Source organism: Schistocerca americana, chromosome 3 (assembly GCF_021461395.2).
Source record: "Schistocerca americana isolate TAMUIC-IGC-003095 chromosome 3, iqSchAmer2.1, whole genome shotgun sequence".
NCBI classification, from domain to species: domain Eukaryota; kingdom Metazoa; phylum Arthropoda; class Insecta; order Orthoptera; family Acrididae; genus Schistocerca; species Schistocerca americana.
In genome coordinates, this window is record NC_060121.1 from 209,261,206 (window position 1) to 209,284,360 (window position 23,155).

The 23,155-nt window shown below is 39.7% G+C and overlaps 1 protein-coding gene across 1 annotated transcript in view; it reads right to left on the reverse strand.

Annotated features, from left to right (window-relative positions):
• The window catches only part of LOC124607235 (pyridine nucleotide-disulfide oxidoreductase domain-containing protein 2-like), a 177,333-nt gene that overhangs the window by 11,878 nt on the left and 142,300 nt on the right, over positions 1-23,155 (reverse strand). The window contains exon 9 of the mRNA XM_047139508.1: positions 18,687-18,840. Coding sequence (XP_046995464.1) covers positions 18,687-18,840 — 154 coding nt within the window. The remainder of the gene's footprint in view (positions 1-18,686; positions 18,841-23,155) is intronic.

The following is a 23,155-nucleotide window of genomic DNA, read 5'->3' on the forward strand; positions in this document are numbered from 1 at the left end:
GAGATCAACCACAGAATTCATCTTTTATTTTTAATCACTAGATTATGGAGAGAGAAAGCTATGCTGTTCACCCAAACTCATTACTAAATACTCTCTTTTGTAGGGTAATAGAAGGTAAAGAAGGAGATGGATGTCTAGTGGATATGTTAGTTTGAGTCAAAGGTGGCTGTAGTACGCTTAGTGAAAACAGTATTGGGTTACAGGAGGGTGTTTGCCAGTCCCACTGTCATCACTGGAGGAGACTTTCATCATCTAACAACTGATTTGGATCATTACAGTTTTGTACATGATTAGTGTGGCAAAACAGGCTGTGAAACAATACTTCTATGAAAATTCCTTAGAACAGTTTGATTGGAAGCCCATTCGTGGTGGAATTACATTACATCTAATGGCAACAAATATACCTGACCTCATGGGGTAGTCCAAATTGACGTTAGTATTGGAGACCATAAGGCAGTTACCAAATTATGAGAATGGTTCAATAAGTAAGGTAACACGAGCTATCATGAGTGTGTATATACCCCATGAAAATTAAATACCGTGTCTAAATAGAAGATATTATCAAAGCTTTTAAACACCCTGATACATGCAACTATGCCACTGCACTTAGAAAAACATTTTCAAGTTACAGGTATGTGGTTGACAAGTGAAGTATAAATGTAATTTTTTATTTTTATTTTTAAGGAAATGAATGCCCCCAGCTGCCATTCATCACTAAATAGTGGAAACTTGACAGACAGGAGAAATGTTGTGAGAAAAGGTGTTATTTTCATGCCATGAATTTGATAGGGGCAGAACAGACATGTGAGATGGGTAACTGTCAGATTGACAAAGTATATTTACCTCAGATGACAATATGTGCCATGTCAAAGAGTTGAAATATTGTGCAAAACACACTGGACTACCAGAAGATCTGTTATCATTGTATGTGAGGGCAGTTCTCAGATGATAAGCCATGCAAAAAGTGTCACTTCTCAAGCACTTAATGTGGTTACAGGTAGAGGGTGTTCCATTCCTACACCATACAGTCACAGGAGATGAAATGTTGCTGAATTATGTGAAACCTGAGTCAAGGAAACAGGAATGTCATGCTGACCCCCATCCACCCAGCAAGCACCAACAAGTACAAAATACCACTATCCATGAAGCAAGTTATGACATAGTCTTTTGGGACACACAGGGTGTGCTGCTGGTTGATTTCCTCACTCTTGCAGAGACTATGAATGCTGCCTGCCACACTGGAACACTTGCAGCACAACAATGCCCAAACACACACAGTCTAAATTACATGTGATTTGGTACCATGTTTGCTATAGACTGTATTAGAACACCTTCCATGCAGCCCATATTTTGAAAAACAAAGTGAATTTCAACTCTTTGGCCATCAGGTAGGTTCCTCGCCAGCCACGTCTTCAATACCAATGCTAATGTTCAGGAGGTTGTTGTAAAGTGGCTCCTAGACCTGGGGTCTAGGAGCCACTTTACTTGTTTAGACAACTGTGGCAACTACACAGAAATGTACCAGTACCTTAAAAACTTTGTGTACCCCTTGAATTTCCTGAACAAACCTTTCCACAGAGAGCCTGTTATGTTATTTTTTTGAACTTCTCCTACGATTTCCTCTCTGACTGCAGAATACATCTTCAGGGGTAAAGTGGAGAACTGCAACAGAATATATGGGCACTGTAGAGGATACCACAGTCCATCACATGATGTCAGCTACAAGATTATCTCTGGTAATGCCAAAATTCTCGATTGAAGGTCATTAATTGTCATTCTTACATTGCAATGTTGACATCCCAATTTTATCTAATTTAACACCTTCCTCATTTTTGTTAAAATTGTTATTGTGTTTATAAATATCAATAGCCTCTCTGGACATATGGGGATGACAATGCGATGTTTTCGATATGACACTTGTGTCAGTGAATTTTATTTCACAATCACTCTCTTTGTAAAGATGTTCTGCTAGGGATGATTTATCTGTATGTCCCAGGTGGCAGTTCCTCTTGTGTTCAACCAGGCAGGTATTAACACTTCTTTTTGTGACACCATTATAAAGCAGTCCACAACTACAAGAAATTTTATATACTCTTGGTGTAGCCAAAGGATGTCTTATATCTTTTGCTGATCATAAACATTCTTTTATCTTCCTGGTTGGTCTGAAGGTAGTTTCCACACCATACTCACTCAACACTTTCTGAATGTGATCTGTAATTGTACTGATGAACTTTCCCTCTGGACGGTCGTCATTCCCCATCTGTTGTTGTTGTTGTTAATGTTGTGGTCTTCAGTCCATAGACTGGTTTGATGCAGCTCTCCATTGTACTCTATCCTGTGCAAGCCTCTTCATCTCCCAGAATCTACTGCTTTCTCTTCTCCCCAATTCTGTTCAATACCTCCTCATTAGTTATGTGGTACACCCATCTAATCTTCAGCATTCTTCTGTAGAACCACATTTTGAAAGCTTCTGTTCTCTTCTTGTCTAAACTATTTATCGTCCATGTTTCACTTCCATACATGGCCACACTCCACACAAATACTTTCAGAAATGGCTTCCTGATGTTTCAATATATACTTGATGTTAACAAATTTATCTTCTTCAGAAATGCTTTCCTTGCCATTGACAGTCTGCATTTTATATCCTCTCTACTTCTGCCATCACCAGTTATTTTGCTCCCCAAATAGCAAAACTCATCTACTACTTTAAGTGTCTCATTTCCTAATCTAATTCCCTCAACATCAACTGATTTAATTCGACTACATTCCATTATCCTCATTTTGCTTTTGTTGATGTTCATCTTATATCCGCCTTTCAAGACACTGTCCATTCCGTTCAACTGCTCTTCCAGGCCCTTTGCTGTCTCTGACAGAATTACAGTGTCATCAGCGAATCTCAAAGTTTTTATTTCTTCTCCATGGATTTTAATTTCTACTCCAATTTTTTCTTTTGTTTCCTTTCTGCTTGCTCAATATACAGATTGAATAACATCGAGGATAGGCTACAACCCTTCCCAATCACTGATTCCGTTTCATGCCCCTTGATTCTTATAACTGCCATCTGGTTTCTGTACAAATTGTAAATATGCTTTTGTTCCCTGTATTTACCCCTGCCACCTTAAGAATTTGAAAGAGAGTATTCCAGTCAACATTGTCAAAAGCTTTCTCCAAGTTTACAAATGCTAGAAATGTAGGTTTGCCATTCCTTAGTCTATCTTCTAAGATAAGTTGTAGGGTCAGTATTGCCTCACATGTTCCGATATTTCTACGGAATCCAAAGAAATCTTCCTGGAACACGCTTTCAGTGATTATCATAGCAGAGTCTTATTGAAAGGCTTCTTGCAAAACCCAAAGAAATTCACATTATATTCAAAGACTGTCATAAAAGTTAGCATCCAGACTCTCATGGATGGCTCATGATATGAAACTGATGGTAGCAAAGCAAAAGCAGATATGTTGAACTCCTTTTTTATATATTCCTTTATGCAGGAAGATCCATGCTTACTGACCCACTTTAAGTTTTGCACCAGTGTAAATATGAGAGGCAGAGATATTGGTGGCAGTGCCAATGAAAAACAGCTAAAATCACACAATTGAATGAGGCCTGAGCTCCAATGGAATCCTTTAGAGATTCTATACAGAAGTTGTAGCTTAGTTAATCCCTCTCATAACCATGATTGTAGATGCCATGAATAAAAACTGTGCCCAGTGTTTGGAAGAAATCTCAAAATGTGTGTGTGTGTGTGTGTGTGTGTGTGTGTGTGTGTGGGCGCAACATGTTGTGAGCTCAAGCTTAATGCAAAGCCATGAATCAAGACAGTCAGATGGACGTAGTATTTTTGACCCTGAAATGCATTTGACTCTGTACCACACCACCTCTCTTAAGTGAAACTATGATCATATCAAGTATAAAATGAAATTTGTGCGTACACTGAGGATTTATTGTTAGCAACGAGCATGTTATCTTGAATGGAAAGTTATAGAGTGACTTAGAAGTTACTACATTTGTGCCCCAAGGAAGTTTGTTGGGACCCTTGCTGCTCATTATGCACACTGAGTGATTAACTTTTATTTACTTTCATTTGACTACATTATGCACAAAGTGCTTACTTATAATACAGGACAACTTAGCTTACTATAATTTCTTCATACAATGCAAAATAAAAATTCATCACCATCAAGGACTGTATTCAATGGCAACAGGGTATAAATGGGCATAGTGAGGAGATGTAGTGTTAGTGATTCATTTGTAATGATCATCAGTGCTCAAATGCACCTCAGGGGACACTTGTCTGTGCACACTCTATCTGTGTACTCTCTGTTTTGACCCTGCAATCAGTAACTGCACTGAGTTACAACGCTCATTCAAGGATACAACAAAGCTCCACCAATGAGTACGTACTCCTGTTGAACAGCTTCAGCCATTTGAACAAGGTTGCACTGTGGGCCTGCAGGAAGCTGGTGGTTGTACCAACAAATTTATGCACATGTTGAGCACAATTTATCAGTTGTGTATTGCTGCTATTGGCAGTACATCTGTAGAGAATTCCCACTCCTGTAGACTGGGTTCTGGGCATGTATGTAGTACATACATATGTCAAGATCGAAGGATTGTCCGAGCAGCAGTGGTCACCTGGGGATCATCCAGAGATGAAATATGGGCACATGTTGCACCTGTTGAGTCATCAGGGACCATTGGGAACCATATGCTCACAGCAGGATTATGATCACATGTGTCTCTGTCCAGGCTACCACTGACACCATGGCAGCATCAAGCATGGCTACTCCGGTGTCTTGAAGAATTAACTGGAGAGTGGAATGGCACTCTGCTCTCTTCACTGATGAGAATAGGAACTGTCTGTATGCGAGTGATGGATGTAACTGTGTGTGGCATAGACCTGGTGAGCTGGCTATTCCAAAGTGTATTCACAGGCAGCAACACATCCTATTTTAGGCTTCATGGTGTGGCGGACTATAAGTTACAGATCACAGTCCCATTTGGTGTTTCTGCAGGGTAAAGTAACCAGTGCCCACTACATTGCACAGGCTGTTATCTCTGTCTTCTGACATCTCTTTGACAGGAAGGTGATGCACTTTTTCCATCAGAACAATGCACATTCACAACTGAGAAATGCAAATCTTTTTCAACAAATCTCAGTCTGCTTGGTATACATCACAGCTGGTGTCTAATGCATTTTTTTGTATTAATGCATAATCTTTTATTAATGAAACTCTTGTTCTGCAAGGGTAAATGGAAATTAAAATATTTTTAGTTTTTGGAGACAATTATGCATTAGTTAGTGTACTTCTTATTCAAGATGGTCCTAACACCCACTGTGGTATTGATGGTATCTACAGTACATCAGCCACATGGGGTGTGTCATGCTCCACTCGTATCTCCACAGAAGACATTTAAACCAGCTGCTGTGAGCTGTTGCTAAAGAGGGCACACCACAGGCCACCAAGTGATGCTACACGCAGCTCCAGTGGATCAACTCACTGCCAGCAATTTTCATTGACCTGGGTGTCTTTTTTTGAGCCACCACCACATTCAGTCTCCCCTTCAAATTACCTTCAGATGATCCTCAGACTACTGTCAGATCATGCAGAGCATATGGATGACAGTGCAATGAGATCTTACAAACCTAACATGAAGCCAATGAAATTTTACAAACCAAGCGAAATGCTGCTGCTACTCTGACTACTAGTGAATACTGATAACCAGTACTAATGGAACAAAGAGACAGGATGCAAAGAGACTAAGGATACAAACTTATGTGCCCTTGATACTGAGTGTATTGTAAATAAATGCCATTATGTTTCAATCATTCTGTTTTGTTTGATGTGTTCGGGAGAGCTCATTTACCTTGCTGGACCAATGGAAGCAACAGTCATTTTTGGTGACAAATTTGTGATTGGTGATCACTTGGAAGCATGGAAAAGGATATGACATCTCTGCATATTGAACTAACCAATGATTCATTTATTTTCAGCAGAACTAATAATATTTTTTCTTTTCTAGAAATGGCCAGGAGAAGAAAGTGTCTATATTGGTCCAATTTTGCATTATTATTATTATTATTATTATTATTGTCATTATTACAGTGTTTCTAAATTTGTTATATCTATTCAGACAAAGTGATTTTAATGTTGTACACAATGGTAACTTCTGAAGAGCAAACAGTCACTCCACTTATTCAGTTTCAGAGCTGACAAATCCAATCTTTGCTAAACAGAGTAAGTAAACTGGTGGAATCCCAGCTCTTCCCTTCTACTCTTTTGATGAAAAACAAGACTTCTGGATTTAGTACTACATGCAGCTTGACAGACATGTCGCAGCCTACAAAATTACGGGTGGCTGACAACATTCTTTCTTTTGTAAGGGGTAGGCATGCAACTACTTAATTTGTGTAGGAATTTGTTCCTTCAAATAGAGCCCTAAACCCTACCCTATGAGGAAGTTCTCCAGAAGCTAGATGAATTTTTTGAAGTGCATATTCATGTAGCTGTTGCTCAGTTCAAATTTTTTTGTATGCAGTGTAATCAATCTTACAAGGAACTGATCAAGGGTGTGACTAGGAACTGTAAATTTAACTGCAATTGTGTAGCTTCTTTTTAAGATGAAATTCTTCACAGCACTATTATTCAGAGCCTTGTGGACAACAGAATATGAACTGAGATTCTAATGCTTCACAATTCCTGTCTCAATGATGTACTTAAAGTAATTGAAACGGTGGAAGTAAAATACTTTGTGGAACTTGACCTAAATGTGCCCGTTATTGCAACACTCACCACAACTACAGTTGAAAAAAGCTGCAAGCCATTACATAAGCAGGGCGTGAGGTGCCCAGCCACTTATACTTCAAATATGCGCACTCTGAAGTCTTGTGTCAAGTCTTATGTCATGCATTATCACAAAAATTGCTTCTTCAGGCAGATGGAATACCAACACTGACACAAGTCAGTGCCTGCAAAAGAACCATAGAGCAAACTCTGTTCCATTTCAGTCTATATTTGATCAAATGAAGGTTAATATGATTTCACATTTTGAATCTTTACCTGCTCCTCCTGGCAATAGTCACTGGAGCCGTAGACACAAGCACACAAATTGCAAAGCAATGTGCAGAGTGCAAAATTCACTATTTCAAATCATGTCCTCACATGGACAGACAGCAAATGGTTCTCTCTTTCACAAAACAGATAAAAGTAGTCTTCCAAAGATCAGAAATGACAATCATATTCAGAGGATAAACTGCAGACTGTTCATTTATTTACAGATTTGCAAACAATCCATACCATTTCAGATATCTGCTGGAGTTTCAGTTACACTGATTAATCAAACTACTTATGAGTGACTGGGACACCCTCAGTTACAAAAATCATGTCTGCACCTTGCAGTTGTGGGACATGCACTTTGAAAACAAAATATAAAAATATGACTTCATCAGTGCCATTCACAGTAGTTCAATCGTGCTTGAGTCCCAATATTTTCAGCATGGGTGCATTTAATGTGTTTGCATTAGATGTTCAGGACAATGTGAATGCTATTGATATGCAGGTTTTCCATGCCAGCACTCATCAGTTGCGTGAAAAATATCAATGTCTGTTTGACTGTACATTGGGACATGCACAGAATTTCAAGTGCAGATTGCACTCAAAAACAATGTCCACCAAAGTTTAATTGCACACATCCAGTGCCTCATACTATTCATGGTGAAGTTGCTTCTGAACTCACATATTTGTACAAATTAGTGTCATGAAACATGTTTCTGCAAGTGAGTGCACATCTCCTCTAGTTATTGCAAAGAAATTGAATGGGGAATCAGACTTTGTGCTGACTTTGAAGCAACAGTTAATGCTCAAATGGTCATTGATTATTTCCCACTTCTATGTATTGACGGGCTTATGGATGTAGTGAAGGGCTTATGGATAATTTATTAAGCGGGCAACTCTTTTCAAAAATTGATTTAGCCAGTGCTTTCCATCAGCTTCCCCTGGATGAGGAAATGAAGGAAATTATGGTGGTCAGTACACACTACACACATCGACTTATACCAATACCAGCATCTTCCTTGTGGAAGCATATCTGATCATTCATTATTTAATGCTTTCTTGAACAAATCCTGTGACATTCAAGTTATTTGGAAACAATGGGACAGCATTTCAAAAATTAGGAAACTGTTTCTCAAGTTTTAACCATTGCAAGTCTTAAGTTTACTCTACAGAAGTGTTCATTTATCGATACTGAAATTGAACATGTGGGACATCTCACTGAAGCCCACAAGATTTGTCCCACATATAAAGTATTCAGAGGCCACCCAAAGATTACCTTTTCTTAAAAATGTATGAGGACTACAGGCAGCTCTGGGAAAACTGACCTACTACGTATATCAAATTTATTCTGAAAGCAACACAAATTACTGCTCACTTGCACCACCTCTGGCATTAAAATGTTCATTTCCAATGGACTGGAGAATTCAGTCACTTCAAAAGTTGAAAAATGCTTTGCTTTGTCAGCCTTACCTTATTCATTTAGATCTGCAAAAACAGTAGTGCTTGCAACTGATGTATCTTCACATGGAATGGGAGCAGTTTTATCTTACAATATCAGAAACACTGATGTTCGATAGCTTTCATGAGCAAAGCACTGAACAAGTCCCAAGTCAATTACAGTCAGCTGGAAAAGAAAGCCTTGGCTATCATCTATGGTGTCATGAAATTTTATGAATATCTGCATGGTAGAAAATTTTTTCTTGTGACAGATCACAATTTGGTGACTGCTCTTTTTCATCCGATGAAAGATATGACTGATAACACAGCAAATAAGCTGCAACATTGGTCAATATTTCTTTCAGAACACCAATATGAAATTCTTAATTGACCTATGGCAGAACATGCAGAAGCAGACATTCTGGCTTTCTTACTTAAGGGAAAAGAGCTGGAATTTGAGGCATCAGAAGCTTCTTGTCTTCAAATAGATCAGTCTGAATCACATGCACTGAAAGCTTTTTCCATTGACTGTTGACAGATCTTGCACTTCACTGATCAATCACTATGATTGCTCAAGTATTACATTGGAATGGTTTGGCATTGTAATCTGAAATCAATTTCAGATGCAGAATTACATAAATACTGTGTGCATTGCAACAGTCTTTTTCTTCAGAATGGTGTAATTTTATTGCATACTCCTAAAGAACAAATGTGAGTCATGATTCCTACATCATTTCAGCAACATTTTTGGGAACTGTTATGTAGAGGACATTGGGTGATAATTTGAACTAAGCAGCTACCATGCCAGTGTTGCATGTGTCTCATGCTTAACAAGCAGGTAGAACAGATGACTGCCCACTGTCATGCATGTGTGGGTAACCAGACAGTATCTGGAATTTTTAAATTGGTCTTGATCTGACGGTCATTGGCAATTCATGCACAATGATTTTGCCAGTCATTTCTGGAACACACAGTGGCTGATTATCATTGATTCACACGAGGTGCATTCAAGTTCTAAGGCCTCCGATTTTTTTTCTAATTAACTTCTCACCCGAAATCGATGAAACTGGCGTTACTTCTCGACGTAATCGCCCTGCAGACGTACACATTTTTCACAATGCTGACGCCATGATTCCATGGCAGCGGCAAAGGCTTCTTTAGGAGTCTGTTTTGACCACTGGAAAATCGCTGAGGCAATAGCAGCATGGCTGGTGAATGTGCGGCCACGGAGAGTGTCTTTCGTTGTTGGAAAAAGCCAAAAGTCACTAGGAGCCAGGTCAGGTGAGTAGGGAGCATGAGGAATCACTTCAAAGTTGTTATCACGAAGAAACTGTTGCGTAACGTTAGCTCGATGTGCGGGTGCATTGTTTTGGTGAAACAGCACACGCACAGCCCTTCCCAGACATTTTTGTTGCAGTGCAGGAAGGAATTTGTTCTTCAAAACATTTTCGTAGGATGCACCTATTACCGTAGTGCCCTTTGGAATGCAATGGGTAAGGATTACGCCCTCACTGTCCCAGAACATGGACACCATCATTTTTTCAGCACTGGCGGTAACTCGAAATTTTTTTGGTGGCGGTGAACCTGTGCTTCCATTGAGCTGACTGGCGCTTTGTTTCTGGATTGAAAAATGGCATCCACGTCTCATCCATTGTCACAACTGATGAAAAGAAAGTCCCATTCATGCTGTCATTGCACGTCAACATTGCTTGGCAACATGCCACACGGGCAGCCATGTGCTCGTCTGTCAGCATTCGTGGCACCCACCTGGATGACACTTTTCGCATTTTCAGGTCGTCATGCAGGATTGTGTGCACAGAACCCACAGAAATGCCAACTCTGGAGGCGATCTGTTCAACAGTCATTCGGCAATCCCCCAAAACAATTCTCTCCACTTTCTTGATCATGTCGTCAGACCGGCTTGTGCGAGCCTGAGGTTGTTTCGGTTTGTTGTCACACGATGTTCTGCCTTCATTAAACTGTCGCACCCACGAACGCACTTTCGACACATCCATAACTCCATCACCACATGTCTCCTTCAACTGTCGATGAATTTCAGTTGGTTTCACACCACGCAAATTCAGAAAACGAATGATTGCATGCTGTTCAAGTAAGGAAAACGTCGCCATTTTAAGTATTTAAAACAGTTCTCATTCTCGCCACTGGTGGTAAAATTCCATCTGCCGTATGGTGCTGCCATCTCTGGGATGTATTGACAATGAACGCGGCCTCATTTTAAAACAATGCGCATGTTTCTATCTCTTTCCAGTCCAGAGAAAAAAAATCGGAGGCCTTAGAACTTGAATGCACCTCGTATAGTAGATATTAATTTGTCATTCCAGTCAATTAAACAATAGTGCTAGTGCTATAAAAGCTTTTATTTAGAAGGTTTGCTATCAACAGTTGATTTAGAAAGTGGTTCGCAGGTTTCTTCTTCAGAATTTCAACAGCTCTGCCAACAAAATGGGCTCATCATATCCAAACAGCACCATTATCTCCTCAGTCGAATGGTGAATTGAACATTTCATTCGCACTTTCAAGGCTGAGATGTCTAAACCTCATGCTTTGCAGTCAAAGGAAAATGCTTTGTTGTTTCTCAGAACCTATTGCACTATGATGCTTCACCAGCAGAATTCTTTCTGGTCGCATCTCTTTCAGCCTTGGCACTGTGTTTTTGATGCTAACTTAGCAACAAAGTTCCACAGAAAGGTCAAAGTTTTCTCTCGTATTGTTAACAAGCCTGACAGTTGGAAATCTGGCTCATCAAACTGTTTGCAACAAAACAGGCACCTCCTGACTGCATGAAAATCAACTACATTTTTATGATTTTGTGCTACTGCCTTAGATTTTCATGTTTCAGAACTTATGCCTGCATCACAAACTGCTGTCTCTCCAAGCAGCCCTTGTTTTTGCCTGACATTCAGGTGCATGGATCATCAGATGGCTCTGCTGTGGAGGTTGACCCCTGCCCACCTATGCAGCTGCTGCTACTTATGCAGCTGTTGCTGCAGCCACAGCGTATTTTCCTGTTCACAGTGACATCACTCATGGATACTGAGCTTGCATCAGCCATACAGCTTTCAGGATTCTCAGCAGCGCCAATGCTGCACCCGCCTATGCCGTTGGATGGAGGTTCTCAGTTTCTTGGCAGATGTCTGGTGTTTTGCAAGATGCATGTTAGAATGTGGGTTGGAATGATCTGTCATCATATCCCAGCCAACTCCATCAACAGCACCATGGCACAGATATCATTCCCATTGTCCACACCCATACTATACAATGACAGTGTGCAATTAAGGGAGAAGGAATTTGATATTGCTGGAGTCTTCACTGACCACACAAAGCATGTCACATGCTGCTCGTATCTCCCAGGAGAAACATTAAACCAGTCGTCATGAGTTGCAGCTATAGAAGGCTTGCCAGACACTCCCAGGTTGTGCTACAGACGCCACCAGAGGACACTGAATTTGCGTCACCTCACTGCCAACAGTTGTGACTGGTCCATGTGTGTTTTGAGCCCATACACTCAAAAGCTCCATTTCAGATTATCCTCACACTACCCCCAGTTCATACTGAGTTTACAGACGATAGTGTAGTGAGGTGTTATCTACCCAACATGATGCCAATGAGGCTTTATGAAAATAACAGGACACTATTGCTGCTCTGACTGCTATGAGTATTGATAACCAGTAGTAATGGAACAGAAAGGGGAGTTGCAGAGAAGATATAAAAAGAAATGTCCTGACTGATTCACTGACTCATCTGCACCATGCCAAACCGTGAAGGATAGAAACTTGAAATTTGTAGAGGCTGTTGATCTTATGCTGTAGACATTGTTTAGGAAGGCATTTTTCGAAATTCCAGACCTAAGGGGATTAAATAGAGGATGCAAGGCTTTTTGAAAAAATGTCACTACTAAACAATTTTGAAGCTAGATCTATGAAAATTGATATTTGGTTTCTAGATCAGACATTAAAAAATATTTTTGGAAATTCAACCCCTGAGGGGATGAAATAGTGGGTGAAAGTTTTTTAAAAAATAAATCATTATTAAATAACTCCTAAAGAATTTTTAAAGCTACATCTATAAAAATTAGTGTTTGACTTGTCAACTAAAAGTAAAAAAAATATGTGTTTCGGTCGTTTTGGAAATTCAGTCCCTAAGGGGGATGAAATAGGACATGAAAGTTTTTATGGAAATATTTCGTTATGAAAGCATTTTTGAAGCTAAGGCTTGTGTTTGGCTTCTCAGTTAGAAATAATAAAATGTGTATTTCATTGTTTTTGGTAATTCAACCTGGAGAGCATGAAAATTTTTATGAAAATATTTCATTATATTAGAACATTTTTAAATCTAAATCTATGAAAACTGACATGTGACTTCTCAGTTAGAAATAGAGAAACATGTGTTTGGGATTAAAGTTTCCATGGAAGTATGAACAAGAGAATTCAAAAGGCAGAATTAACAAAAACCTTTGCTCCAGCTAACTGAATCACTTTCTGGTCAGAAGTACAGTTTAGAAGGTGTGGCAATCTGTGAACTGAATCAAAGAAAGGTATTTAACAGTCACTATGACAAAGCAGCTTTCTTAGACTTGCATAGAAAAAGAATCGGATCTTTAATACACTCCTGGAAATGGAAAAAAGAACACATTGACACCAGTGTGTCAGACCCACCATACTTGCTCCGGACACTGCGAGAGGGCTGTACAAACAATGATCACACGCACGGCACAGCGGACACACCAGGAACCGTGGTGTTGGCCGTCGAATGGCGCTAGCTGCGCAGCATTTGTGCACCGCCGCCGTCAGTGTCAGCCAGTTTGCCGTGGCATACGGAGCTCCATCGCAGTCTTTAACACTGGTAGCATGCCGCGACAGCGTGGGCGTGAACCGTATGTGCAGTTGACGGACTTTGAGCGAGGGCGTATAGTGGGCATGCGGGAGGCCGGGTGGACGTACCGCCGAATTGCTCAACACGTGGGGCATGAGGTCTCCACAGTACATCGATGTTGTCGCCAGTGGTCGGCGGAAGGTGCACGTGCCCGTCGACCTGGGACCGGACCGCAGCGACGCACAGATGCACGCCAAGACCGTAGGATCCTACGCAGTGCCGTAGGGGACCGCACCGCCACTTCCCAGCAAATTAGGGACACTGTTGCTCCTGGGGTATCGGCGAGGACCATTCGCAACCGTCTCCATGAAGCTGGGCTACGGTCCCGCACACCATTAGGCCGTCTTCCGCTCACGCCCCAACATCGTGCAGCCCGCCTCCAGTGGTGTCGCGACAGGCATGAATGGAGGGACGAATGGAGACGTGTCGTCTTCAGCGATGAGAGTCGCTTCTGCCTTGGTGCCAATGATGGTCGTATGCGTGTTTGGCGCCGTGCAGGTGAGCGCCACAATCAGGACTGCATACGACCGAGGCACACAGGGCCAACACCTGGCATCATGGTGTGGGGAGCAATCTCCTACACTGGCAGTACACCACTGGTGATCGTCGAGGGGACACTGAATAGTGCACGGTACATCCAAACCGTCATCGAACCCGTCGTTCTACCATTCCTAGACCGGCAAGGGAACTTGCTGTTCCAACAGGACAATGCACGTCCGCATGTATCCCGTGCCACCCAATGTGCTCTAGAAGGTGTAAGACAACTACCCTGGCCAGCAAGATCTCCGGATCTGTCCCCCATTGAGCATGTTTGGGACTGGATGAAGCGTCGTCTCACGCGGTCTGCACGTCCAGCACGAACGCCGGTCCAACTGATTCGCCAGGTGGAAATGGCATGGCAAGCCATTCCACAGGACTACATCCAGCATCTCTACGATCGTCTCCATGGGAGAATAGCAGCCTGCATTGCTGCAAAAGGTGGATATACACTGTACTAGTGCCGACATTGTGCATGCTCTGTTGCCTGTGTCTATGTGCCTGTGGTTCTGTCAGTGTGATCATGTGATGTATCTGACCCCAGGAATGTGTCAATAAAGTTTCCCCTTCCTGGGACAATGAATTCACGGTGTTCTTATTTCAATTTCCAGGAGTGTATATTAATTTTTCAGTATGCCTAATATATGCTTATAAAATTATTTTTGTTGTAATTACTACACAAACATGAGTGAAGCAGCAGACACTGAGGTGTTTAATCATTCTATAGTGTATTATGTGTTCCAGAGTGTTCATTCAGTTTGTTACTCCGACAGGACAATACCCATTTTTTGCAAAACAAAAATTTTTTGTATTATTGATGTTGGAGAGTCCCTATTCTGTAATTCTATATTGTAAATATTGTTCAAAAAGAATACTGACTATTTCACATGGAAGTTGTTTATTGCACAATGTGCAAGCTGTTACATAATAAACATTACAATGCATAATGTACAGTAGACATTATCCTTATGTTGTGTCCATTGGAGCTTATTCTCTAACATAATATACAAAACTCTTGAAAGGCTACCTTTTAGTATTGTATTATGTTTAAATATATCCATGTGATCTGTCTTTTCTTTACTGGTGAGTGCGATGAACATAATCTTTTTTTAGATTCATAACTGAGACATTCTTTATGAGCCATCACTTGGTGTTATTTATTGAAATAAACATGCTTCCTTCAATCATTTCCTGATCTCTTTCTACATTTACTGACAACTTGTCGTCAGCAAACAATACTTCATTGTTAATTCTCACTACCTTTCATATTGTTGAAAAATGGGTTTAATAATAATGGAACAAGTACAGAGCCCTAAATAATACTATATATAATTCCCATAATTTTGGATATGCATGTATGACCTGCAAAACAATAATAACACTAACCTCAGATGTTTCACATGTGTTGTAGTACTACAGCAGAGTCCCATTAATCCGAACTAATTGGGATCGGATCTTGTCCGGATTACCGATTTGTTCGGATTAGCCGGAATTACGGTGACGAGTTTCTAGAATGAAGTATACCAAGCAGATAAGTAGGTACACCATGGTAACAAATGGGAACAAGTGTGGGAATGATGGCTCACTCTTACTCCCTGCCCTTGTTGTTGTGCATTGTTGAGACCTTTGTAGTGTCTGAGGTCAGTGCACTGGCAGTTGGCTCACAAAGTGCTTGGTTATGTTAGTTATCTATCACTGGCATGAGTAACAGTTGTATTGTTTTCGATCAGGTGTAGTGGTGTACATATTTTCATCATGAGTAAGCAGAAACATACAACGTTAACTCTCAAAGAAAAACTGAATGCTTTGAAGTGGATAGGCAATGGTGAGAATGTATCTAAACCGGCAACTGAACTAGGTGTTGGTAAAGCAACCATTTGTGATTGGAAGAAGAACTGAGTAAAGCTTGAACAGGCCTGTACAATGTCTTAGGGAAAAACACTAGAAATTCGGCAGACTTTGAAACAGTCCCAGTACGAGAAAGTGGATGAAGCTCTTGGTTGACACAGGAAAGAGGAAGGGGAACTCCTTTGAGTGGAGCACTGGTTCAGGAGAAGGCTGTTCACCTGAACAAGTTAATGAATGGGTGATCAGTCTTTTAGTGCGAGTACAGGTTGGTTGGACAGATTCAAAAAATGTCATGGAATCCGTCAACTAACAATTACTGGAGAGAAGCTTTCTTCTGACCATGATGCAGCAAAGGAATACTTGGGTGAGTTTGCAAAAATGATAAGAGAGGGAAAGTATTCTCCTCAACAAATTTATAACACTGACAAGATTGGCCTTAATTTTAGGGCATTTCCAACAAAAAGCCTTGCATCAAATGCAGAAGACCATGTTCCTGGTTTTAAAATGTTCAAAGATCATGTGACTTTATTAGCACGCAGCAATGCTGATGGTAATCACAAGCTGCCTTTAATGCTGATCGGCAAATCTGCTAGGCCCAGACTTTTTGAAAACTGCAACACAAAGTCCCTGTCCGTATATTATCGCAACCAGAAAAAAGCATGGATGGATGGTAAGCTGTTCAGAGAATAGTTTCATGGCCAGTTTGCTCCCTCTGTTCAATGGTTTTCTAAGGAAAATCATTTGTCTTCCCGTGCAATCCTTTTGATTGATAATGTGCCATTTAACCCCAGCACTGAGGTATTATGTGATGGAGAAATTGTGGCAAAATTTTTGTCGCTGAATGTTACACCACTTTTACAGCCGATGGACTAGGGCACACTGCAAACATTAAAACTGATTTACAGAAGCAATTTTTGAGAATGATGATCCAAGATGATAGCATTCCTTTAGTGGAAAAAATGAAAAAGTCCAGTGTGAAGGATGTTATTTATTGGGCTGCTGAGGCATGGCAGAATATTCAGAAAATACTCTGAGAAAATCATGGTGAAAACTGTGGTCATTTCTTAAATTTCAGAACAACTTAGTTGAAAATGCAGAGGAAAATCTATTACAAATGAGGGACAGTCCTTGGATGTGAAGAAACTAGTGAAGGATGTGACAGCTAGAGTGGATGACAGCGATGGGGCATGTGTGGAGAACATCACTGATGCTGATTTAGTTGCTGCTGTGACTCAAGACCAGGAAGAAGTGGACTGCTGTGACGGAATTGACAATGAGCCTAAAAGCGACAAGGGAGAGCTGGTGCCACACAGTTATGCAGCAGAACCCCTTGACCTTGCGTTACATTATTTGGAGCAACAGCCCACTGCTACACCTGCTGATTTGATGTTTATGAGATGATGGCGGAACTATGCATCATATAAAATCTTCATTACACCAAAAAAACAATGACTGAGGTTTTGTCATCTAAAAAATTAGGGATAAAATGTCCGCTGTATTTTAGTAAGTTTGACAGCTTTTCCTTCATTGTAATGCAATGTTTAACCCTAATGTTTTCTTGCCAGTTTTTCTAATAGATGTTTACTGTACTGTGTAAACTAAAATAGTGTGTGTGTACAGCAGTTTATCACACAGTTTTCCATACTTAGACTAACATTTTTCATGTTCGGATTAACCGAATGTTCGGCTTACCAGTGTTTGGATTAATGGGACTCTGCTGTATATGCAAAATGCTGCTCAAGTAATGAGTCAAATATTGATAGGATTTCAAAGTAGTGCAGAGATTGAGAATTTCCTTTAAATGTTCAGGAATGACGGCTGTGCATTTCACGCAATTAAAAATGTAGTACCCTATGACCACAATATCAATCAGTCAATAAATACCAATACCTGGATGTAAGAATTTTTGGGTATATAATGTTGTCACACAAGTTTAATCATAGGTAAAGCAGGTGGCAGACTTCAGATCATTGAAAGGACATTGGGAAAATGCAGTCAGTCTATAAAGAAGATTGTTTACAAAGCTCTTGTGCACCTTGTATCACTGAACATGTGAAAAGAAGGGCAGCAGAAATAGTCATAGGTTTGTTTGATTCTCAAAGAGTGTGAATGGGAAACCTGAACTAGCAGAAGCTTGAGATTTACATCAGCTATCCAGTGAAAGCTTGCATAGAAAGTTTCAAGAATCAGCACTGAGATAAATCTAGGAATATAAACAGCACCCTACCTTTCATTCCCAAAGGGACCATGAAGGCAGTATTAGACTAATTACAGTGTGCACAAAGGCATTTAAGCAGTCATTTTTTGCACTCACCATTCATGAATGCAACAAGAAGAAACCCTAATATGTGTATAATTGGAAGCAATATTGGCCATGTGCTTCACAGTGGTCAACAGAGTATAGATTTAGATGCTGGATGTACATGAAAGTAATTTACCAGGCTGGGTTAGCAACAGAAGTTTTGATCTCTGTGGAAGGAAAAAGGGAATGTATGATTTTTAACTTGAAAGAAAATAGTAGAAAGAACTAAAATCAGGAAGCATAAAAGATGAGAGCAGAATGCTGAGAGAATTGAGAGGGAACATTAAAGGGAAGCAGGTAGTCACAATAGAGTGCCAGGTCATTGTTGACAGTATTTCAGATTATGAGGCTGATAGAAACACCAAAAATTGTTAAAACAACTGCTTAAACTTTTACTTTCTTGTCTGACAGCCTGTTACAAACTCCAACGCTTTTTTTTTGTTTTTTTAGGAATAGTTTAAAATTGTTTTATAATGCACAAAATTTTCTAAATCAAGATCCAGTTTCCTACATAATATTTTCAGTGGAGTCTGGAGTGGCACAATGTGATTACTGAGGCAATCAAAGTGCTATGTGTTTACTGAGATGTAGCAGTAGTAGGTGAAACAGCCCTTACCAGTTTTGCATATCTCTCCTTTGTTGTGTTGTCCCACACTTGGCCATTAGCTAGGTGATACGGGGTGTATTGAGTGAACAGCAGACAAACATGGCTGCCTTTTGGACATAAGGAGTCATCAAGAACTGATGGTATCACCATTTCTATCAAGGGCCTGCAAACAATTTGTAATTATTGAAATTAGTCCATTTAAGAGAATCAGATTTACAGGTACTTCATTAAATATTCTAAAGTTGACAAAATTTTGAAAACTTTGCATAGTTAAGACAAAGAAAGAAACACAGTAGAAACTACCCAACTTTTTAAAATTTCTATTAGATCATAATATGACACTTGGCTTCTGGACTATTAAATTACATTTTGTTATCTGCATCACATAATTTATATGCTTGAGACACAGAAGCACTTTGAAAGTGAAGGAAAGTGCAAAACAAAGACAAATTGCACTCTAGGAATGAAAATACCAAATGAAACAGTGTTTTTTCAGAGTCTAAGCTTCTATAATGATTTGGAAATGGCACTGACATGATTAGAAGTATACAACACTGAACAGTGCAAGATCTTTTCCACTGAATTACCAGATCCAACACTTCATGAATAGCAACTGAGAAGAATTGAAATATATGAAAATGGAAAATGACAGTAGTCAAATATCCTAAGCACCGAGTGGTTCTAGCTGCTTCAGTCCCGAACCGCACTGCTGCTACGGTCGCAGGTTTGAATCCTACCTTGGGCATGAATGTGTGTGATGTCCTTAGATGAAAGCCTACATGGAATGGTCCTTAGGTTGGTTAGTTTTAAGTAGTTCTAAGTCTAGGGGACTGATGACCTCAGATGTTAAGTCCCATAGTGCTTAGAGCCATTTTTTTTTTTTTTGACACAAGATTCAGAGGCATTTCCTTTCCTCTTGCACCACTTGGTATATACTGTTGTTAATTTCCTATTGAACTCTCAGATTAACTGAGTCTATTATATGAAATCTTTAGCTATGTTCTTTTTATTCTCATGATTTAGTGTATACTATGGTTATATAAAAATAAGTTCTTTGCACCAACCAGTTATGGTTGGCTATGCATTGTGACAGGAAACAGGTATATGAAAGATATTCAGGATGTAACCCTTATAAGTGTCAGTTGATGCTTCCCAATTACACATAGTATTTTTGCATCTGAAGATGTGTCCACCGAACTTATTCCTGCCCAACTATGATCATGGGCTTCAAACATGCACAAAGTAGGGCTGACTAGAATCCATAATCAGCTCTATTTGTTGTATGGACTAGATATTATAAGAAAGCTAGTGCCTTGTTGGTCCAGACATTCTTATGAAAACTTCAAAATGTTCATAACTGGGAGTGCAGTGAGTTGGCATCCCTTCTCAATGACAACCTTGTGGAGCAATCGTGACAGTGCACTATGGAGAACTATTACTTTCTGAATACAGAACTGAGCAGGCATCTCAATCCATGTTACACAATATTGACATAAAGCACTTTTATTCTGAAAATAATGTACCCCATGGATGTTATAGAATCTGATGCATGGAAGGAACATTGACCTTTCCACAGTAATATCACGATGACAACAGCATAGTTCATTACAGAATTCTGTTATACCGGCTGTTAATAACTCAAATGAAGTTCCTCGCAGAGGTCCAGCGTGGGCTGAAATTGTTGTATGCCATTGAAACTTGGTAGATATTATAACTTGTTAATGTAAAACTAATTCACACTGGTAAAAAAATTAGCTCCAGTTTTGGCCACCAGGTGCAAATCTGGGACTGTGGATGCAAGAAAGACATATAGAGATGTTTCCATATATAATGGATTAGAAAAGGGACATGCAAAGAAAGGGTCAAACAAAAAGAAAGGCATGATGTTGATCTTTTTGTTGAAATAAGACAGTATTGGTTGGTAGTTGTTTTATCCATTTATTGGCAATTATATGTTTTGCCCTTGTGGTGCATCTTCAGATTAACATAAGAAGTAACGTGGTGAGCCAACATCCATCCTTTAATACAAACATATGGCTTTAAGGTAAAAATTATTAGTAAACATCATCCTATCATCATTAGGCCAATAAAAGTATAAGGGAATAATATGGAACCAACCGTGTTGTGCTGTACACAGCATGGAGCATTGTGTACATTTGTTCATAGATTGTGTAGTTGATTGCATTGACATTGGTGTTTTTTTGCTGCAAAAATAGCATGTTCACAAAGCCATTGATGATATTTGTAATTGCAAGAAATTTGTGGGAAAACTCTCTGAATTAATTGTGTGAGGGATGGAGCAATGACACGAAAGTTCAATGGAAAAGATAGATATTTTTTCGTCTCTGGATCAACTGGTATTTTTCCATTACCAATGTCCAGTAGCCATTTTGGAAATATAGTTGATGTGTTGTGCAGCAAATTTATGCACATATTAGTCTTTAATATGTGTCTCTGCATGTCTCCAAAGATCCAGTGCTTTGAGGCAAGTGCTGAATTAACCAGCGGATGTTAATTTTGATGAGTTGAGTCTGCTGGAAGTTGCCTGCAAATAAAAAGAGAGCTCCACCAACTGAGTTTGCATTTGCTCATAGATCTTGAAGAGTCTAACCAAGCACTTCAAGCAATTTATTACGTGCCATGGTGATGGGGCTTAATTTCTGCTGGAATGCTCTGGAATGGCAGTTCAGCACCTCCAAGAGAGTATTTTTTGAACTCATTGATACACACCTATTACATCACAAGGTAACCATACTTTCCTGCTGCATCAGCACCAGTGAAGAGAGAGAGAGAGAGAGAGAGAGAGAGAGGGAGAGGGAGAGAGAGAGAGAGAGAGAGAGAGAGTGTGTGTATGTGTGTGTGTGTGTGTGTGTGTGTGTGTGTGTGTGTAGTATATGCTGAGCTGCATTCGGAAGTTGTCATCGGTTTGTATTGCCTTTTGTTTCTGACTGTGTCAGCCACCTCAGTGATCAGCGTAGCGACATCTTATGTTATGAACATCAATGAGAAATAATTAATACTAAAGACACATTCAACAACCGTCTACATTGCAACTCAAACTTTTTGAACTTTTCAACTGGCAGCAGTTGAAAACATGACTCGGTAGTTACGAAGATTACAGACTTGTGCATGTATCAAGCAGAACTAGAGAGCAAAGTGACATGGCTATGGGGACAGATGGTAGCACCTGTCATTTATATTAAATCTTATTGTTTTGTTCTTTGACCAAAACATGAATTTCAGAACAGTATTATGTAAAAAATGATTTCTCATTGTAAGTTTTACCACAAATTTGAAAAAAATGAAATTTGTGATTTTTATGGGTGGATGGTGAGGGGGAGGGAGAGTGGTTGTATGATTGAAGAAGTGTGATTTGCCACCTAAAATTTTAGAAACTGAGCACTGCAGGGTGCATTTATCCCAGGAAACAATTAATTTGTAAGTTCGCAGCACTTTTGCCATCTTTGGAAATGTTATGTTTGAGCTTTGGAAAATTGTATATCCAGTGCCAATTTGGGCACTATCCAATCATGTAGATGCAATACATGATGATGCAAGGGCCAAAGCAATCACATTTTGAGAGCAAATTTAAGCTAGTAGCAAGCTGATAAGGAACATTTTCCTTCTGCTGCCAGCTGCTTCAAGGAAAAACATACTGCATCTACCACAGGCCACTACTGAATTCGTAATTGTATCATAGGCCAATTTTTGATCTGAAACTAATAGTTGTTTATTAGCTTTGACAAATGCAAGCAATTCATCAGCATTCATTGAAAATGTAGTTTGGAAACCAGATGATTATCATTGCTAATTGTATGAATATAGTGCAAAATGTGTTTGCTCAAGTCTTCTCTGAATTTTTTCCACAGATCTTTGGGGTTTGATGGTGAACACGTGGTCTAAATGATAACACATAATGTTTATGTTTATTGCAGATGATTGCTGACAGAGGGGTCCTTCAATGTAATTTTCCATTGTTTGTCATTATTCAGCAAATTAAAGTTTTTGCAAGATTCTCTGTACATCTGGCATTTTAGGTAATTGATCATTCCCAAATTTGCATATGAAGTTGGACCTTGGATATTAATCAGCAGCATCCTCAAATAGAGGCATCTGGCATTATTTGGATGTACTATTTAAATAGGACCCAATGTGTCACAAGAATACAGATTTTGGCAGCCTTTAATCCTTCAGCCTTGTTTAAGTCATCAGAAGTTTTTCAGTGTCACATTCCATGTATAGTACAATAACATTTTAGAAAATAGATCTTCACACAGTGCAAAAAAATGCAGTCAGTGTTGTGTACACTGGTGCAGCAACAACATGTCTTGTGTTTTCTTCTGTGAAACAGATTCTTTGTCCAGTTTCAAGATGAGCACTAAGATGAACAATATTGGGATACTGGCAGTGAATCAGGAAACTCAGTATGCCTCACACAGACTCATTACTGCTGGTACATCAAGCTGTCAGAAAGTGAA